The sequence below is a fragment of the Micropterus salmoides genome, unplaced genomic scaffold (assembly GCF_014851395.1).
Source record: "Micropterus salmoides isolate LMB-PRFRI ecotype aquatic unplaced genomic scaffold, ASM1485139v1 Ms_hic_scaffold_2, whole genome shotgun sequence".
NCBI lineage: Eukaryota > Metazoa > Chordata > Actinopteri > Centrarchiformes > Centrarchidae > Micropterus > Micropterus salmoides.
This window is the reverse complement of record NW_024041150.1, coordinates 1,570,570-1,590,896: the sequence shown is the minus strand read 5'-3', so window position 1 is coordinate 1,590,896 and position 20,327 is coordinate 1,570,570. Positions and strand designations below refer to the sequence as shown.

General features: G+C 41.0%; 1 protein-coding gene across 2 annotated transcripts in view; it reads left to right on the top strand.

Annotated features, from left to right (window-relative positions):
* itsn1 (intersectin 1 (SH3 domain protein)) overlaps positions 1–20,327 on the top strand; it is a 51,432-nt gene that overhangs the window by 9,856 nt on the left and 21,249 nt on the right. For both annotated transcript variants that reach the window (XM_038732568.1, XM_038732569.1), the window contains exons 6-28: positions 621–806; positions 1,128–1,206; positions 1,587–1,687; positions 1,809–1,872; positions 1,983–2,120; positions 2,359–2,453; positions 4,410–4,549; positions 4,836–4,958; positions 5,250–5,399; positions 6,232–6,372; positions 6,539–6,626; positions 7,125–7,264; positions 14,588–14,724; positions 14,828–15,114; positions 16,134–16,378; positions 17,641–17,885; positions 17,998–18,172; positions 18,365–18,451; positions 18,613–18,761; positions 19,213–19,289; positions 19,376–19,548; positions 19,668–19,713; positions 19,971–20,092. In XM_038732568.1, the coding sequence (XP_038588496.1) occupies positions 621–806; positions 1,128–1,206; positions 1,587–1,687; positions 1,809–1,872; positions 1,983–2,120; positions 2,359–2,453; positions 4,410–4,549; positions 4,836–4,958; positions 5,250–5,399; positions 6,232–6,372; positions 6,539–6,626; positions 7,125–7,264; positions 14,588–14,724; positions 14,828–15,114; positions 16,134–16,378; positions 17,641–17,885; positions 17,998–18,172; positions 18,365–18,451; positions 18,613–18,761; positions 19,213–19,289; positions 19,376–19,548; positions 19,668–19,713; positions 19,971–20,092 (3,188 nt within the window). The remainder of the gene's footprint in view (positions 1–620; positions 807–1,127; positions 1,207–1,586; positions 1,688–1,808; positions 1,873–1,982; positions 2,121–2,358; positions 2,454–4,409; positions 4,550–4,835; positions 4,959–5,249; positions 5,400–6,231; positions 6,373–6,538; positions 6,627–7,124; positions 7,265–14,587; positions 14,725–14,827; positions 15,115–16,133; positions 16,379–17,640; positions 17,886–17,997; positions 18,173–18,364; positions 18,452–18,612; positions 18,762–19,212; positions 19,290–19,375; positions 19,549–19,667; positions 19,714–19,970; positions 20,093–20,327) is intronic.

The window sequence follows — 20,327 nt, the reverse complement described above, 5'->3', positions numbered from 1 at the left end:
ACACAGAGAAAAACACACAGTGTACTGTTTATGTGAAATGAGTGGTATTAGCCTTTGTCTTACATGCAACATTAAGTTGTGAATAATTTTAATTTAATTTCTTCTGCACTGGTTGGCCTTTTTTTTTTTTTTTCTGTGGCGGTTCACTGCTGGTAAGTTAATACAGAAACACTGCACACAGTTTAATGTAATAACACAGATGCAATCATTGACGGCTGCTTTTCGTCAAGGTTTCCTGATGTCCTGTTGTGAACGTGGTAAAACTCTGTGTACTGTTAAATAAAAAGTAGGAGTATTTGATAAGGGTGATGTCACTCCTTTTCCAAAGGTCATTTAGGAACTGTTTGCTCGCTCTCGTTTTAGTCTATTACGCCTTCAAGGCTAATCAATAAAGTTATAATACAAACACACGCAAAGTGAACATGTTCCTCTCCTTCAGCTTGCACAGTGTCTCTCACACTCCATTTACTAGTATAAATATATAATGTCTTATTCAACACTAGAGAAATATTGATAGGAGCTCTCTCTGATGTCTTTCTCTCATGCCTCATGGGTCTTTTAACAGATTTTATGAATGAAAAAAATGGTGCAGTAATCATGTTTGTATTGTTTTTCTCCAGGCTTGCCCTCTATAGCTCCCATCGCAGCTCCTCTTTCAGGCATGCCTCCGCTCCCTCTGCCTCCTCTCCCTGTCGGAGTTTCTCCCCCGCTTATCTCGTCTGCCCCACCTCCTCTCCCCCAGCCCATCGCCAACGGCGCTCCTCCCACAGGCATGATGCAGCCCATCTCAGGCTTCTCCCACCCAGGTAACATGCTGTAACACCACAGTGGAAGGAGGCGTGCTGAAATGTTTGTAGCAGTTGTGGGCAAAGGTTTTCGTTGTAAGCTTGTGTTTACATAATACACACGTTCATATTTACATTTTAGACAGTCTGACATGTTTTTAAGTATGAAAACTACTCGTGTAAGTAGCAGCTCACTGTTTTGTAAAGAATAAAGAACTTTTTAGAGGAGACTATAAAAGAATTACATGGAAAGACATGACAAAATGTATGCGCCGCTCGAACTGAAGACGCTGAGTATCTGAACACAGCCTCAGACTAAATTTTTCTTTTTCTGTCTCGCAGCTCCCTCTGTCAACAAGTCGTCTTCGTTTAATCGTTCCAGTACCAAGTTACAGAAGGGGCCATCCTTGGACGCTGCTAGGTACCCCACATAATCAGAAGAGTTTGCTCCGTTTTTGTCGTCTGATAACGATGTACTAAAATGAGAAACTTTGTGGTAAAAAGTTGTCCCATCTTTTTCATAGTTTCTCCAAATATCTTGACATGCTCTTAGCTTACAGTTAACCTGTCGTTTCTCTTTTAACCTATTGATTTGTCTTTTTGTATCAGGTTAATATAAAGGTAGGCTGTACACTTAAACTTGGGAGCTTAGGAGAGTTTGAATGTGCCTCCTACATTATATGGTACATTATATTTTTCCTCTTGGCTTTATTATGTTTGGGTGTGTCTTTTCATTGCTTGTCTTTTTGCCATACGTCACATGACTTTACTCTGTTCTTCATTTTCTGTTCCTTGTCCCAGTGTTCTGCCCCCCCCTGATTGGGCCGTTCCTCAGTCCTCCAGGCTGAAGTACAGACAGCTTTTTAACTCCCATGACAAGATGATGAGTGGTCACCTCACAGGTATGAACACACACACACACACCCCCACGCACACATTAACATGTCATTGTTTGTGATGATATTGCGGTTCAGTTTGCCACAACAGCGAATGTGTCACCTTTGACGTGTGTCTGTTTTCCAGGTCCCCAGGCTCGCACTATCCTAATGCAGTCCAGCCTTCCTCAGGGCCAGCTGGCCACAATATGGTCAGTACATTGAAATTCAATCATTTAATCTTTATCAAAATGGAAGTTGACACTTGGAAGACATTAGTCCTTAAAATACGACATTTGTTCTATCTTTTGTACCTTTTTAGGAGTCTGTCAGATATCGACCAGGATGGAAAGCTAACAGCTGAGGAGTTTATCTTAGCCATGCACCTCATAGATATGGCGATGTCAGGGTTACCGCTACCCCCTGTGTTACCACCAGATTACCTCCCACCCACATTCAGGTAAATACTGTAACTTAACACCTTTATTAACTGACTAAGTGAGAGCATAGTTATGCAGTAGTTGCCATAAATACTTTCAGTTTAAACTCGGGAAGAACTATATTACCAGTTTTTATCTTTTCATGTTTTACAAAGAAAAATTATAACATGATAAATACGAAATAGTTTATCTGTTCTCTAAATGTCTCTAGTGACAATACTGACAGTGTGTGTTTTTTTTTTTTATGGTGTCTTAAAGGCGCGTTCGGAGTGACAGTGTTCAGTCGGACCAGAAGAGTGTCCAGGAGGAGGCGGAGGAGGAGACGGAGAGCAGCCAGGAGAAGAAACTACCAGGTGACTGGTCCTTCAAATTATAGTCATATTTCTGGTCAAACTGGGACTGGATCTGCCTTCAGCTGCGGGTGGGGGACAAATTAAAGGAAAAACCTGAATAAAAGAGTGGAGAAACATGTCAAATATCAGATTTTTCTGTGCACCAGGTCTTACTGAATGGTTTGGTGAGTATGAAAATTATGTGAATAAAATGCTACGGTCTTTACAGTGACCAGATCTCAACCCAGTTTCACACCAATGAAAGATTTTGGACCAACTTGTAATATAATGCTCTCTACCACGATCTCCGTAACAATCTCTTTCATCTTAAAATCTATTTAGTGGTGTATGTGAAGTGGTGTATCCTCCCCTTCCCTGTCTGCGGTTACCATTTTGCAAGGGCACTGTCACTGCATCCTGGACTTAGCATTGCCCAAGACGATTGTGATTGGTGTCTAAAAAACAAACAGGACTTTTTTCCACATACCAGAATGATAATTTGTTAAGCCAGACCTTTCTCCAGTGCTGGCACAGCGCTAAAACGAAGTGTGGAAATAGCTCTGGCTAAGTGAGGACACTGACACTGATGCTATGTCCTTTTTTATGTCTGGCTATGTTTGATTTTCCTTCTATCTCCTGTACTTAGGTCTCTTTTGCAAAAGAGGTCCTACCTGATTGAATAAAGGTTGCATATATAAATGAGGGAATCTCATATGGAGGAATAGTGTTCATCCCTCCAATAGAGTTGCACAGATGTGGCAAGGCGCACTGAAGCTGTTCTGGAGGCTTGTTGTGGTCTGACCTCAATACTAAGACACTTCATGTTGGTTTTTCCTTTTAATAGAGAGCCTAAGTCAATCGCTTTCGCTTCCGGCCCATAGGACCTTGTTTCAGAAAAAATATGCACGGTAGTCAAAACGTATTTTTGAGCCCTGAATTACACACATGATGTTTGGGCAATTTAAAAGATAATTTTGTCCGTCGAGAAAGTTGCAGTTTGTTGTAAAACCGTAAAGTTACACGTCTTTTTGTGTGAAAACCGTTCAATGAACTACATCTCTCGTCTCTACGTCACCAACATGTTAACGTGGTAATGCTGGCTAACATTCATTGCTTGGTTAAGATAACTTAAAAAGAAATGTATCTCACCTGACGTGTTTAATCCAGCGACTCTCAGTCTTTTTATCACATCATCCTCTCATGTAAATTCTTTGACGTTAGCTTGAGTCATTGAGAGAAAAAGTTACGCCGTCACATACGCAACTTTTGGGGTTGTGGTGTTTGTAATTATGTATTTTTTACAATCTTATATTTTTAACAGTTTTATATCAAACTGCGACTTTCTTGACTTTTAAATATATGTTTTAAATTGACCATCATCATGTGTGTAATTTAGAGCACAATTCAAACTGTTATATATCTGTTATTAAAATATTTGTCTCTTGCTATTGACTACTGAACATATTTTTTCCGAAGTAAGGTCCCCATGGTGGTCCACCGGAAGGAGAGGGACTTAGGCTCTCTTGGTCACCCATCTGTGTGTTTGCTTTAAGACCCTACTGTGATAAACAAGAATGCTTCAACAACTGCACACAGTGTTCGTGTTCTTTAAAAACATTATCAGAAACTTTTGCAATTGTTTTTTTTATGTCAGCTGAACTCTTCTGCTTCTTCTTGTGATTAACTGGCCCACAAAATAACATTCTTCTTAGTGTGGACAGCTGTTCACTCTGCTTTTCAATCCTCTTTTAATTTCATTGTGTTTTCTCGTCACTCCCCATTGACATTCACTTGTGGTTTAATATAAAGCAGAGTAGTGTGTATGTGAGGCTACCAATGCTTCTTGGTGTTTTTAGCAAGTCCAGAAACTTGGTTTTTAGCAAGTCCAGAAACTTGGTGGCATTTTTTCCACATAGTACGTCTTTAATTTATAGCCATTGTACGTTGTTTAAATAAACTCCCTTTGCATCACCACAGTGACGTTTGAGGATAAGAAAAGGGAAAACTTTGAGCGAGGAAACCTGGAGTTGGAGAAGAGACGTCAGGCTCTGCAAGAGCAGCAGAGGAAAGAGCAGGAGAGGCTGGCTGCACTGGAGAGAGAGGAACAGGAGAGAAAGGTAAACTGTAATGATGTCCCATTTCCACACAGTGTGCATTCAAAATTTGAATTGGTCATGGTTTATGGCTTGTATAAAAGGCTGTAAAATATTTGCATCTATAATAGAGACTGTGCTGTCACTGTAACAGCCCAAGTTTCCCATATCTTTGAAATGTATCAGTAAGTTATTTACAATTACGATGGGAGTTGAAACTATGAGGACAAGAAAATGCATCGGGGTGACCCTTAACAAATAATAAGATTTGTTTGTTCTGCCTGCTCATATTTGTTTGCTTGTGTTTCAGGAGCGTGAGCGTCTTGAGCAGGAGAGGAGAAGACAATATGAACTAGAAAAACAACTGGAGAGACAGAGAGAGCTGGAGAGGCAGAGAGAAGAGGAGAGACGCAAAGAGATAGAGAGGAGAGAGGTATGAAGGAGAGAGGCAGGGAGGAGAAGGACAATGAAAATGATTACCAGGTATCTGCAATTTAATTGAAGAGTTATGCTTCAGTTAACATTTATCTGCTGCAGTCTTGTACTCACTGCTCACCACCGCCCTCTTAAAAGCTCCTCAAGCAAAGAGTCTAATCTACACTCCTGGCTTATTGTGTGTAATGAAATGTGTCATACATGAATATAATATAATGATTAAATGCAGTTGCAGTTATTTTACCTGTAATGATTTGTTGTGAAAATAAGTGTGTTTTGTCTGTCCCAGGCTGCTAAGCGTGAATTAGAGCGTCAGCGTCAGTTGGAGTGGGAGCGCCAACGTCGCCAGGAGCTTCTGACTCAAAGAAACCGAGAGCAGGAAAGTATAGTGCTGCTCAAAGCCAGGAAGAAGACCTTGGAGTTTGAACTGGAGGCCTTGGTAATCAGACATACACACCCATACGTAGTCACATAATCAAACATGCTGTATACACAGAGTAATGGAGTCACATTTTTGAACGCTGACAACAAGCCGTATTGCATGGCAATGATTTACAGTCAAAGCAGATTGGTATGAGCTGCTGAGGAAATGCTGCAACAAAGTGGCACAAAAAACAGTGAGTGTGGAGTGCCACTAAGGCCCCCTACACACACTACTCCTTTTATTCTTAAAAAACAGAGTTTTGAAACGAATACGAGATCCGTCCACACCAGCGTTTTAGCTACGTTTTAGAGTTGATCTCCGTTTACATTAAATCGACTGATCTAGTGGCCGTTCAGGTTCACTGGGCGTGCCGGTGTAAACACGAGGCAGACGGTCTCTTCCTTAGATGCTGAAGATTTGGCGAAAGAATAAGTAATGCAGACGAAGAACCGCACCAGATGTTTTTTTTTTAATGGATTTGAAGAACGAGCTGGGAGGAGTTAAAAACGGCTGTTGTGCTGGAAAACAGACTGGGAGTCGTTGCAAAGTAAATACGACATGCTCAGTATTAGTGTAGGCTATAAGTGTTATTTGCACTTTAATAAAAATACCAATTTTGTTTCTGCTTTGCATGACTTGTGAGACCCAATCAGAGAGCCACAGATGGAGCGTCAGTTTCTGTAGCAATGGGCTTTAAAGTGGCCTCAAAGATAAACGAAAAGCAATCAACTAATGCCAACAGGAAGAACATAACAGATGTCAACTTGTTCTTTCTGTGACTTATCCTTCGTACATTGGCAGAAACTTAATGGTATATTCCTTTCCAACTATCTGTCCCAATCTGTAGAATGATAAAAAGTCCCAGTTGGAGGGCAAACTGAAGGATGTTCGGTTTCGTCTGACGGCTCAGCGGAGAGAGGTGGAGCAGACTAATCAGACCAGAGAAACACGCATTGCTGAAATCACCTTGCTACAACAGCAGCTGCAGGTACAGAAAACAAATATCAACATATGCAAATAAACACATTTATGAGACAGACCGGTGTCGTATTAATTTCAACATCTGACACATTCTTAGAAACTGTAGTGTGTGTTCATGTAGTACAACAGTATATTTTCTGTTTTTCTTGATTTGACTTCATGGTTGTTTGCAGGACTCCCAGCAGTGGTTGGGGAGGCTAATTCCTGATAAACAGAGTCTCAACGACCAGCTGAAACAGGTTCAACAGAACAGTCTGCATCGTGAGTGCTACATAAACTAAACACACTTAAATACAAACATCACATGTGCAGATTCTTGCTATGACGTTAGAAAGCGTTCTCTCCTCGATTGGCTTTATGGGAGCACTTGCATCATGGTTTAGGGTGGTTGTGCAACTTTTGTTTGAGCCTTGTTTCTACAACAATAATAATAAATTTCATGTAGTGTGGGGTGAGTTTAATCAAGTATTTTGATATATATGCTTTCTGTCAAGTTGTTGGAACGATTCACAGTAACTACAACTTTTAATATATGAATTTAATGTGAAATTATTTTCACATTAAATTGATTAGTTCCTACTTGTGAGATATGTGTGATATATTTTTAAATCCCGAGAAAGCAGAGGGATCTGGTTAGCTGACTCTCTGGTTACCGCAATATTCCTCTGTCACTAACTCAATAAAGACACATAATTGTCTCAGTGACTAAATTAACCTAACCTGATCTCACTCTGCCTGTCTGTGTGTTTGTGTATTTAGGTGATAGTCTGTCGTCCCTGCAGAAGGCTGTGGAGCAGAAGGAGAGCAGCAGACAGCAGCTCAGAGAACAGCTAGATGCTGTGGAGAGAGAGACGAGGGCCAAACTGCTGGAAATTGATGCTTTCAACACACAGCTGAAGGTAAACATCTATTTAACTAACACATTAAAACAGGACACGAGGCACTGGTCAGGTCTGTGCTTTTGGAAAAGTAAATACTTAATTTACTAACTGCATTATTGACTTGAAGGGTGATTTTTATATATTTTTAAACCTGGGCCCTATTTTCAAATATTTTGGGGTCAAAATGACAAGTGGGTACAAAAATTCCTAAACTTCGTGCAGTAGATGGCTTTAGCCAGCAGCCGCAACATTTACCTTTTGGGCAATTGTGCCCGTCAAATTAACGTCCCCAAAAAGTGCCTCTTCTTGCCTCTGACAAGCTCAGACACATCGTGGAAAGTTTCCCTAAGAGGAACCAGAACCAGAAACCTCAAGAAAACTCACTCTGAAATCTTGTGAGTTGTTGCAGGAAGACATTGGTGGAGTCAGAGTTGGTGAGGAGTTGATTAAGAGGAACTGTGTCTTCCTGCAACAACTCACCTCTCACAAGATTTCAGAGCGAGATTTGTCTTTGATCGAGACTTCTGGTTAAAAATAAAGGGGTGTTATTCGTAGGGATCCTTTCCTTGATGTATAATAGTCTGAGCCTGTCAGTGGCAAAAAGAAGTTGTTGCAGGAAGACGCCGGTGGAAATGTGATCAGAGTTGGAGAGAGAAGTCTTGCTGCAGTTCCTCTTAATAAACTCCTCTCTCCAAGTCTGACTCCACCAACAACTCGCCTCTGGAGCGAGATTTATCCTTGAGTGACACTTAAGTTTCTTGTTGAGTCACAAGGATCATTTCCATGCTGCAGTCTGAGCCTGTCAGTTTAAAAATACAGAAATTACCCTTTAATGAACTAAATTGTTAACAAACTAAATTAGTACAGCCAGATGCTGTGGAGTGATTAATGTTAGCTACTAGTACATGTGGTCATGACACATCACATGTGTGCCGAAATAAACTACAGTACAACAATAAACCTGAAAAATATGATAATTTGCTTGCTTTACATTTTATGGAAGTAGGAGGATTATAATTTGTTTCATCCAAGTTTTGCTAAAAGTGACCTCTATGTGAGCTGTCATGTTTTTATCCTCAGTAAAATCTGATGGAGGGGCTTAACTTGATACTGAAAGTATTAAAAAAATATATATATTATAACATGTTATCCAACATCAACAACATTTGATAAACAGGAGCAGTTTAATGTTCAAGTAACATGAAAATGAAGTAGTGACATTTGCTAATCAGTTTAATAATAGTGATTTGCTATTAAGTTTGATATATTGCTGTAGTGTTTTATTAATCAAAATAAATCTTCTCTACTAAATACTCAATTAACTAATTAACTAGCTTGCTAACCCAGTAATTTGTTTTGCCAGATGAATTATTGTCCATGTTCAAAACACTGGATTGGTGCTGTGACTGTCTTGTCCCTCAGAACTGCATCCTCACACTAGTTACAATCACAATGTTCATGTTTACTGACGTGTTTTCATTTTTATATCTGACCTCTGTGTTTGTATTTACGTCGGTGTGTTTCTATGTGTATTGCTGTGTTTTGGGAGAGAGCTAGCTGTGCACAGGAACAATGAGTGGTTTCTCAGAGAGCTGCTTCATGTACCAACAATTTGAGAGAGAAAGATGGAGGGATTATATCTAAAGGGTTGGAGCACAGCAGTCTCTTCACGTTTCCTCCATCGCCTTTTGTCCATGTGTTGTTTTTTTTTTGTCTTTCCTCATTTCCCCAGAACACGGAGTCAGGTCAAAGAGAGGAGAATTAGTCCTGTGGTCTGTTCCAACGAAGAGCAGAGGAGAATGAGAGGGAAGAGGGGGGGAGGGAGGAAAGCAGAGACAAACACAGACCACAATAAATAGATTTTCTAGTGGCTAATCTAATGAAGTTGGTTCTCAGGGTTACTCAGTACAGTCAACACAACACAGTGATTTGAGAAAGTGGTGCAATGCCGTTGAGCAGCGAACAAAAACAGCAGTGTTGGATATCAGTTTTCTCCAGAGTAAAGTGCAGTCCTGTCTAAACAGAGGCATAGAACGCTGAGATGTGAACGATGTTTGACTATACTGCCGTCCGCCTTCCTTTCCACACCACTTCCTCTCCCCAAAATCTTCTTTCGTCACACTGCTGTGCCTCTTCTGTCCTCTTTACCCACTGGGACTCCTCCTGATTCTACTCTACGCTGTCCTCCTCCTAATCTGTGTTTCTTTCCTGCTTCTTCACCTTGTATTTCTTGACCTCCTGCCTTCATTTTCATCCTATTATATTCTTTGTTTAATCCACATAATAAACCCTTCCTTCTATATTTTCTACTCCTTTTTATTTATCTCCTACATTGGCCATTTGCTCCCTTGCCAATGCCAGTCTCTGTGTGAGTTCTATGCCAACCACTGTGCCAGGATAGAAGCCCTGCGACGCCAGCTTCAGGAGGAACATAGAGGGAGACAGGTAGAGCACACTGCCGCTGCTGGACTGGGGTGGTACTGCAGCTGTGATATACTCTGTAATAATATCAAATCATATGATGAACACATGGCCTCTTATGGCAGATCTGGAACATAGAGCAGTTTTTGCATTTGGATTGGACAGATTATTTGAGAAAGTAAAACATAGCACACCCTCTTATCAGACTACTAACTTGCAAGCTCAAGTATTCTAGTCACTTTAGAAGGCTTTGCCGTCTTTAACACCTACAAACCAGACATTTAAAATGTGTGGTTTGTGCAGACACTCCTGTTTAACATGCGTAGTGCACTGTGATGCCCCTGCAAAGCAGCTAAATGTATTGAAGCAAGTTGACTGTAACTGTTAAGCTGTGAATGGTTTGACTACTGACAAGCACCAACACTCACATACTCATGTACTGATTCTGGTGTGCTGTTCTTTTTTCTAATCTCACAACTCAAAGTCAGTAACACCTCTGACAAGGACACACGCAATACACACGAATCCAGAGCAAATAAATACCCTGTTAGCGAAACTCGTTAGCATTTATGACTCATTAAAAACTAGATGGAATGAGCAAAAGGTAAACGTTAAAGGGGGGGAAATACTTACTCCAGATGTATTTAGTTACCAGATTACAGAGTTAACAAATTAGTGTGGAGTAAGAAAATAAGCACATTTACTTGGAGTTTGTTGCCAGAACCAGAGTAAATATAGACAGTAAACAGTGTTGGCCTCATTACCAACCTTGTAAATACCAAAAACACTCAACTAATATCTCCTATCTAATGCAGATAGCTCAGTTAAATAATCTGTTCAGGCTTTCTGCACTAAATAAGATGACAACTTGCTAACTTCAGCCTGTTTTGTAACACTGGCTTCACATTAGGTTGCAACAGCACATTACTCATCATAGTGAGTCAAAGGAGCCTCTCCTTGCATGAGTCAAGGCCTTATTGTGCTTTTGTTTAATCTCTACTGAAAGAAAATCATTAGGCTCGCGTCAGGGATTAAAATATTTTTTCCGGGTACTAGAACAGTTTAAAATAAATTGACATACTGAAAGCAAATGTAACATTTCCACATAAGAGGTAAGCTCTTGGATATTTTATAAATTGATGTGCAAATTGTAAATTATAGCTGAATTATATATAAAGTAAATGAGGCGTAATTAACAAAAAACACCACCAAGAGGATTTAAAGTGTCAGATTTTTCAGAGAGCTTCAAATTACTGCTGAAAAATAAGTTCACTTTAACACCTTTCATTGGATAAAGTGTGTAAATGTGGACTGAAACTTTAACTGTCTGTGTGTGTGTGTGTCTGTGTCTATAGAGTGGTTGATCCTCTGTGTGTGTGTGTGTGTGTCTGTGTGTATATATACATATATGTATATGTGTTGTTTCAGTGCCAGGAGCAGGGACAGCTACAGGAGTGTGTGTCAGCCGTCAGGGTGTGTCTGGCTCGGCTAGACTACGTTATAAAGGTCCACACAACAAACCCACCATCGTGCCCCTTCTCTCTTTCTCACTCTTCTTTTCATCTTTCCTGTTCTTCATCCTTTCTGTCATCTGTTTCTCGAATCACCTTCTCTTCACTTAATGTTTTGTTCCTTTCCACTTGTTATCTTCCTCTTTTACCGTCTTCTTACGATCCCTCTCTTCTCCCCTACACATTTCCGTCCTCCTCTTTAGTGACCGGTCTTCTCTTTGCCAAGCTGGTGTTAGCTCACTTCTGGCTAACTATGCTATGCTCTGTATGCAGTCATGCTAAACTAGCGGTCTTGCTAGGTTAGCAGGTGTGCTAGATTAGGTGACGTTATGCTAGGCTACCTTACTAAATCAAAACACTGTCCTATAAAGCAACAGCCTGTGTGCTACCAGATGATGTTTCAGCCAGACAAATAGAAGCTAGTTGACCTTTATTAGGCTATAAAGCTGATAAACTAGCTTCTGAGTAAGCTTTACTTTATTTGGGTGTCTGTGTCTGTGCGTGTAGGAGTGTATGTTTGGCATGCTGTGTCGTCTCATGTCCTCCACTTCCTGTTTCAGGTGATTTGGAGTTCTCTCTCTCTCTTCAGAGTTGTAGTTTTGCTCCTCCGTCAGTCCCTTCTTTATGATTGGTCTGCTTGAAGGTTTCCTCAAGTTGGTTGTTTGGCTGAAACACGACAGCTGCCTTGTGTTGTTGTAATAACAGAGTGTGTTTTAATGGCACAGCTGGTTGTCAGACTACACAGAACTACTCCCACCGCATCCCCTTATTTCCCCATTTCCACTACCCCACCGTTTTTTTGCTCATATCTAACCCCTCCCACAAACATACTGTGCCTTGTGCAAGCTCCGCCCCATCGCCATGACCGGAGCCCTTTGTCTTGGGCTGGGTCAGCGCCAACCTTTAGTAGTAACAATGCTCCCTCCCACTGATATTTCAAAACATTTTAGATATGACTTAATGTCCAACAGTCCCTAAACTTGAGTATATAAGGTGCACTTTGGTCCGCTAAACATGCCAATGAATTTGCAAGGCAAGTTTCTATGTATAGCACATTTCAGCAACAAGATAATTCAAAGTGCTTTACATAAAACACAAAAGCAACATAGGAAAATGTAAAAAAAAAAATAATTATACATTTATAGGTTCGGTGTGTAATATTTAAGAGGATCTATATGTTTTTGTTACCTTAGAATAAGCTAATTTCTATCTACTTACACCGCAGGTGTAGTAGTCGACTGGTTTGCTAGAAGTAAGAAGAGAAGTGAAATTTGGACAAATTTAGCACAAGGGTCGGCAGAGCGCGTCGCCCACCAAAGCTTATACTATGCGCTTGGAAAGGGAGGGGTGAGCGGTGACTGATGGTGCATTCATGTGGTGTCGGACTAATCTGATTTTTCTTTTCCGCCTTAAATCTTTATTGTAAAAAGAGAAAGTGGTTATGGAACATAAAGAAGTATACAGAATAGTATACAAATATATAAGAAGACACAAATAATAAAATAATGCCAGGAGTAGTCTATTTTATATAAAGATATTAAAAGAGAACCATATGTTGACAGTTTTCACAGCCTTTCTGTTGGATTTAGAAATTATATTGATGTAATGCACAACCTCATGGAGAAAAAATACAGTTAGGAATTTACAGTTTCCATTAGAATTAATACATTTATTATAAAGTACTTATTTTGTCTGAGGAGCAAGTGAATGCACAGTGAGCCGTTTGTTGCAATTCGCAACCCTCACCACTAGATGCCACTAAAACTTACACACTGAACCTTAAACAGTCAAATAGAAAATAAAAACAGGTTATTTACCCGTATACCTATTTGTTAGTTCTAATGCGTTACAAATAATCAGGCTTTTCACCTTTTAATTGTTTGCTTTTTTTTTTTGATTTCTTATCTCTCACACCAGCCAAACCACATGAGTTTATTTTCTCTTTCTACAACCAAGTTATCCTGCCTAGACGACGTGATTGGCACATGCATACATCCATTTTGGAGTTTGTTTGCCAGTTAGTTGCTGCGGTCGTTGGGATCACATTGATATCCATCATTGCTTACTAGCACAACAACAAAAGAAGTTCTCAATCCACTGTCACAACCCTGTTTAAACAGAAAAACATAAGCTGTACTGAACACAAAAGAGACGAGGAGGTGACTGACTAGGGTCTATAGAAAGTAAATAAAGAGGCACGTGAATTTTCTTTATCCCTTGTCACTCATTGGCCACCCGCTGCAGTCTGACAGAAGGGCTGAACAATGAAATGCTATTGAGATTTGGATTATCCAAATCACAGGAGCTGCAATGTTTTGATAAAGGTAAAATGTGTCACAACATACCATTATAAATGAAGCGTTTTGGTGCTGCTATAGAAGCAGATAGCATTCTCCAAAGAAAAAAAAAATAGTGGCCACTTTATCTTGTAATTATGAGTAAACATATCATAATTACAAGAAAAGATCCCATTATTGTGATATCAGGATGCCGTAATTACGAGACAACTGGAAAGGTTCCACTGCTTTGCTCAGTAGGACCTCTGCACAGCCGCAGGAAGTTAACGGACATGTCGTTGCTAGAAGACTCATAGAAGGTTTATAGATAACAGCTGATACTACAATATTGACAGACTAATATTCATCTCGCGATTACAAATTCCTGCTCTCCTAATTATGACCTCTTTTCTAGTAATTATGAGAGACGGTGTCTAAATGTTTTTTTTCTTTGGTGAATGCAGTGTATGCTGCAGAGATGCCCTGGCCTACAAATCGTACTCTCCAGTCATAAGGGAACACGCATAATTGGTAAAGACTCCAGGAAAAAAATCCCATTATCATCATTTTTATATTTTTCATATAGCCTTAATCACAAATCTTAATTTTGCCTCAAAGCTTTACAGTCTGAACAGCACACAGCAGCCTCTACCCTTAGGGCCTTGATTCGGATAAAGAAAAACGCTAATTTTATGGAAGTTCAAAAGGAAGAAACACAAGGTGTCGCATGTACAGCGTAGACAAATAATCTCTGTCCCCCGTCTCTGTTTACTGCTGATCTTTTGCGCTGGTCAGTGAACTTCAGGACAGATGTGGCGGATCTTATCTGTGTCGTCTGCTGCAAAGCATCAACTAGGAGTCCTGTTTCGACTTCAGAAACAATGAGCTGCTCCTCAACGTTGTCAAAAAATAAACATTCAATTCAATAATTGCCATCATTAAGCAACAGGGTCGTTTCATCGCCTCAGTGACGCAGTGGAAGGGGCGGAGCTTGCCTTGATCACCTGACTAATACATACTGCTGCTGCTGCTGTCGTTCTCGTTTGCCGTCGATGGTAACCCGTAGCAACCAGCCCTCTGATCCCACTTCCTCCTCACCGCTGTTCCTTCCTCTATCCCATGATGCCTTGCAGGAGCTGAGGGAGATCCACAGCCGGCAGCAGAGACAGAAACAGAGGGAGCTGGAAGGAGACACACACACACTGACACACACACACTCGCACATGCACACGCCGATCGAGAGAAAGTCTGCCGAACTGCAGGAGAGCAGGTAATAATGAAATGTACTTGAGAATTGCAGAGGTCTTGAATAATAAACAATGAAAATAAGGGTTATCTGTGATGAATCATTTAAGATACCTCTCACCCCGCAGGTTGTCTTCAGAAGAGGGCGTGGCATGGAGGGATGAAGCAGGAAGCTCGGCCCCCATAGCTCCTAGCCCCCCATCTGTCTCAGCGCCCCATGTGTGGCTAAACAGAGTGACTCAGGAAGAGGAGGAGAGGAAGAGGAGAGGGATGGAGGAGGAGGAGGAGGAGGAAGGGGGCCGGAAGGGAGCAGGATCTGTAGAAGAGAATGAGGATGAGGGTAGAGGCAAGAAGGACATGCACGAGAAACTGAACAAGCTGTTCAGTCAGCCAACCGACCCCTGGGCTTCAACAGGTGTGTTATGGCTGCGTGACGGAGAGCACCAGTGGCAAAATTATTCACTTAACTAAAGAGTTTCTAGCATGTAGAGTAGGATTTTAAAGGTAAAGCTCCTGCACTGCTTCTAAAGGGCAGGTGATTGGCGTGGGTGGATAAATCTTTAATCCATAAACTGCAGTAGACTTGCCTCTAAACTTGCTGAACATTTTTATTTAATTGTTAAAAACTACAAGCGGCGTTAAGTTCTTTCTTTTAGGCACTATGAGGTTTTGGACACAAATACAAAGCCTGCTTCACCGAAACGCACATGTTCTTGGAGAAGCAGATCGTTTTCAGTCCCTCCAGAATTTCGCAGGATTGTTACAGCTTAAAATGCCAGATTTTTTTTGGCAGCTTTTCTAAAAATTTGTATACAATTGTGGGAATAATGTGATTTTAAAAAAAAATTATAGTTGAATGAAAATAATTGATACTTTTTAAAAAGTTTTCTCAATGTTTAAACACTAGACTTTTTTATTCTTAAACTTTGTTCTTAAATCACACTAAACTACATTAACATTACCTTTAACCCTGTATATTTAAACCAACTTCCGTTGATTCTTTCAGCGCTTACAATTGACCAGGATGCAACAGTCCTCCAAGCGTTTCTGCCATTCTTCATTCTTGTCTGTCAGTCAATTTCCTTTTATGACCACAATACATTTTGCAAAACGGTTTACGCCCGCTTTGGTAAAGAAGATCTGGATCCTTTTTTTCCACGATCTTTTATTGCTGTTATTTTTGTAGGCAAATGTGAGACGTTGGTATCACACGTGTCTGCTGCGTCTTGATAACAAGGAAGTGACAAGCTGACGTTTTGTAGGAAATGGCGATGATGGGTCAGATTTGCAGAAAAGTTCCGGTGATTAGTAAAAAGGAGCGCTGAATTCACAGGGATTTGTTGAGTTTGTGTTAACAGTTGCAACTGCGAAAACCTAAATTGAATCAGTAATGGTGGATTCTAGTCTGTGACATTTATTTCTGTTTATTTACAGCGGAAAAGGCTCCGGGACCCAGTTTGTTTGACCAGAAGGCTCCGGGACCCAGTTTGTTTGACCCGAAGGCACCAGTCGGCGGCTTCGACCCGAAGGCACCAGTCGGCGGCTTCGACCAAAAGACACCAGTCAGTAGCTTCGACCAACAGCAGCCGCCAGTGAAAGTGGTCTACTACAGGGCTGTATATCCATTTGATGCTCGTAGCCACGATGAGATCAGCATTGCTCCCGGAGATGTACTGATGGTATGTAGTATGCAGACAAACTCTGTACCCATATACTTCAGCTATCCACCTTGCTACATAAGTAATATGTGTGTATACCTGTTGGGTGAACAGATATTTTATTGCCTCCTGTGTGTGTTTATGTATGTGTGTCTTTTTCTCTTTGACTCCCCTCTGTAGTGTGTATGTGAGGTCTGTGCGTGTGAATGACTGTGTGGTGTGGTGTGTATTAACTGTCTCCTCTCTCCTCTGCTGTGCAAACTGAAGGTGAAAGGGGAATGGGTAAGTTCTTGTGCCTCCACCAATCACAAGCATTCGAACTTTTGCTGTCATTGGTCCACCTCATGCCATCTCCATTTTTGTTCTTTTGCCAGTGGATGAATGTCTTTGGCTTCGTCATTCTAATCCGATCTGTAAATGTTGTAATGCTTGTTTTTGTTTTCACAGTTGTTGTGAATGTGTTAACTGTGAGCGTTAAGCTATTAAATGTTACAGTTAAGACCTCTCTGAATAAATAAAGGCTAAATAAACTTCATTCCACATCAATAAGAAAAGAGACGACAGCCCCATTACAACACATTACATCCCACATTCATGGCAGATTTACATTCAGAACACACTGAATGTACCCCAACAAAAAACTTAATGGACAACAACATGGTGGACTAGAAGAAACGAAAATAAAGGAAATATTTTATTTATAGAAGCAGAATTATTGAGTTAGATAGATAATTGAAAACATCCTCGCTCATTATAAGGGCCTGGTTGGCATAATAGACATTCACTGGAACCAGAACACAACATTAACAGTTGAAAATGTCAAGTTATCATATTATTGCGTTTTTAAACATATTGCAATATAGTGCAATTTATTACCTTTTTTCCAACTTCAAATTGTGTCCCCAAAGGAAAACTCTTTTTCTTGTGGATTGAAAAGCAATTGATTTTATTATTATAGTACCAAAAAGTAAACTTCTCATGTACAGTTTCTATAATAAAAGCTCGATACTTAACGTGTAACGATACAATATTGCCACTGAAAATATCGCGATAATATGCTGTATCGATTTATGTTATTTTTTTCCCCACCTCTACTAATTTGGTAATTCTGCTTCCTGGAATTTAACTCTGAACAGCTGCCACTCCTGTTGTGGCTATTGTTGTTTACACCGCAGCTCATTTCTGCCACAAATCTAAACACACACACATCTCAGTGAATTGGTATCCCTGTGTGAGATTGCATGCCTCAGCTGTATCTTAATCCCACCCCTCTGCTCTCATAGGTGGATGAATCTCAAACAGGTGAACCCGGTTGGCTGGGAGGAGAGCTCAGGGGGCGAACTGGTTGGTTTCCAGCCAATTACGCTGAGCGGATACCCGACAGCGAAGCACCAATCAGCTTGCGTGCAACAGCCTCAGCTACACCCAACTCAGCCCAACAGCCAATATCCACGCCTCCCCCAGCACCCGGACAGTCCTCCTCCTCCACCTCCTCCGCCAACAGTAACTGGGCCGACTTTAGCACCACGTAAGTACTAATGGTGTCAATATGATCAGAACCAAGCTGCTTTTTTAAGTTTTCAACCACACACCTACAGTAGTACTCCTGATATATGTGTTGCGTCTGCGTATATTTCTAGCTGGCCGTCCAACACAGCCAATCAATCAGACAGCGAGGGGTGGGACGCATGGCCGACCTCTTCAACGAGTCAGAATCCTTCGCTCAGTGTCCCCTCGGCGCAGCTACGACAGCGCTCCGCCTTCACACCTGCTACGATGACGACGGGCTCCTCTCCGTCTCCTGTGCTGGGACAGGTAGGAACATAACGAAGCTGTGATGACGTTTAGTTCGGGACTTAAATTGGATTAATTGTTCTCAAAGTAATTTCCCAAGATTGAGTTTGCAAAATAAAACCCTCTTCCTAGCGAACACAGTTCTTCCTAACATAAGATAAATCAGTTGCTGCTGTGTTTGTGATTGATTAGTACTAATTCTCTGTTTGTCAGGGGGAGAAGGTTGAAGGTCTTCAAGCTCAGGCCTTGTATCCCTGGAGAGCGAAGAAGGACAACCACCTCAACTTCAACAAAAACGAGGTAGATTCCCCCATATAGATACTGAACATTACACTTTTTTGTGACTCTTGTATCTGTGTCAGTCAGCATCTCTCTTCTGTTTTAAATAGGCATTTGCTTGTTTTTGGGATATTTAGTTTAACTGGCTAAAATTAATAGTATTGCTGTTGTCATTAATGCAGATAATAACAGTGTTGGAGCAGCAGGACATGTGGTGGTTAGGTGAACTGCAGACCGGACAGAGAGGCTGGTTCCCCAAAAGTTATGTCAAGCTCATCTCCGCCACCATGACGCCCCCGCCTGGCGCCACACCACGCAGCAAAAACACCAGGTAGGTTCAAATGTTACATTTGTCACAATGGACCATCTTTCTTCAAGTTTCAGACCAATCAGTAAGACATCATAATCATATTACTTTAGCTTCGCCCCACTGGCTGACTTTAGAAGTTTTAGGATTTTACTTTCAGCTCACAAGGTCGCACTTCTTGTGCAGCTGCAGATCTTTAGACAGGGCCTTCTAGACTCAACACCAGAGGTGATTGGACTGATGATGTGCTTGTTGTCAGGCTCTGGGTCAGCTAGGAAAAGTGAAATCATCGTAAATAGTTTTTAGTCGTTTGATCGTGGAGTGATAAAATCACCTTTTTAAAGAAGTTGGGCTACCAAAGATCCTTCTAATAGTGACCATTTGATTACATTTGTTTTTTCTCTTCATACTAAACTTTTGTTAAATTAAACATATACAGTTTATAGAATATTTTTCTCTTCCTTCTCTCATCTAGTGAATCTGTGTCAGAGAGCCCACCCAATGGAAAACGCCCCTCCCCTTCCCCAACGAAACCTTCGGAGTCTGGAGAAGGTAACACACGCAGTGTAAATGTGAATTTCTTGGCCTGGGTCGGAGGGGGTAATTGTCACTGACTCTGTCCACGTGCGTCTGAACAGAGTACGTGGCCATGTACACCTACGAGAGCAGCGAACAGGGGGACCTGAGTTTCCAGCAGGGAGATATTGTCATGGTGACCAGGAAAGAAGGGGATTGGTGGACGGGTATGGTCGGGGGCAAGACCGGAGTCTTCCCTTCCAATTATGTCAAACCACGAGACTCAGCCTCAGAGGTGAGATTCGGCTCAGGCGTACGAGGATGGACCACAACTGTGGGTGTGACTTTGAGATATTTACATAGGAAGGAACATATTTGTCATTATTTTTATTTATACTTTATCTCTGTTTCTAGTCTTTGGGACCAGCAGGGAAGACGGGCAGTCTGGGAAAGAAACCAGGTAAGCTTTCAGTTACTCTATAATATTGCTCCATTACAGCTGCTGTCGCCTTCTCTGCTCTTTCTGACCTTTTTGCAGACTTTCAGTCAAATACTAATTTCCAGCTAAAGTCAGTAGTTGTTTCAGTTCATTAAACACGTAATCTGAAATTGGACCTGGCTGACTTAATAAAATATCAAACATCAAAACTACCTTCAGATTCCAGGAGCTGAACTACTTACTAACCATCTTGTCTTCTTCCTGTGCGTTTCCTTCAGAGATCGCTCAGGTGATCGCCCCCTACAGTGCTACAGGAGCAGAGCAGCTGACGTTAGCTCCAGGACAGCTCATCCTCATCAGAAAAAAGAATCCAGGGGGCTGGTGGGAGGGTGAGCTCCAGGTACACAAGCACAAACTCTTAATATATGCAAAGAAATGTTCATGATGTTGACCTTGCATAAAAAGAAATGATAACGTAGAGGAAAAATGGAGATTTTCCTAAACTGATGACTCTGCAAAAATGTCCTAATGCAATTAAATTATACTAAACATCAGTTGCAACAAACATACATAGAGACTCATAACTGTTTTGACTTTTGAGGACATTTAGTTGCTCTTTAAATTAAGTAATAGCT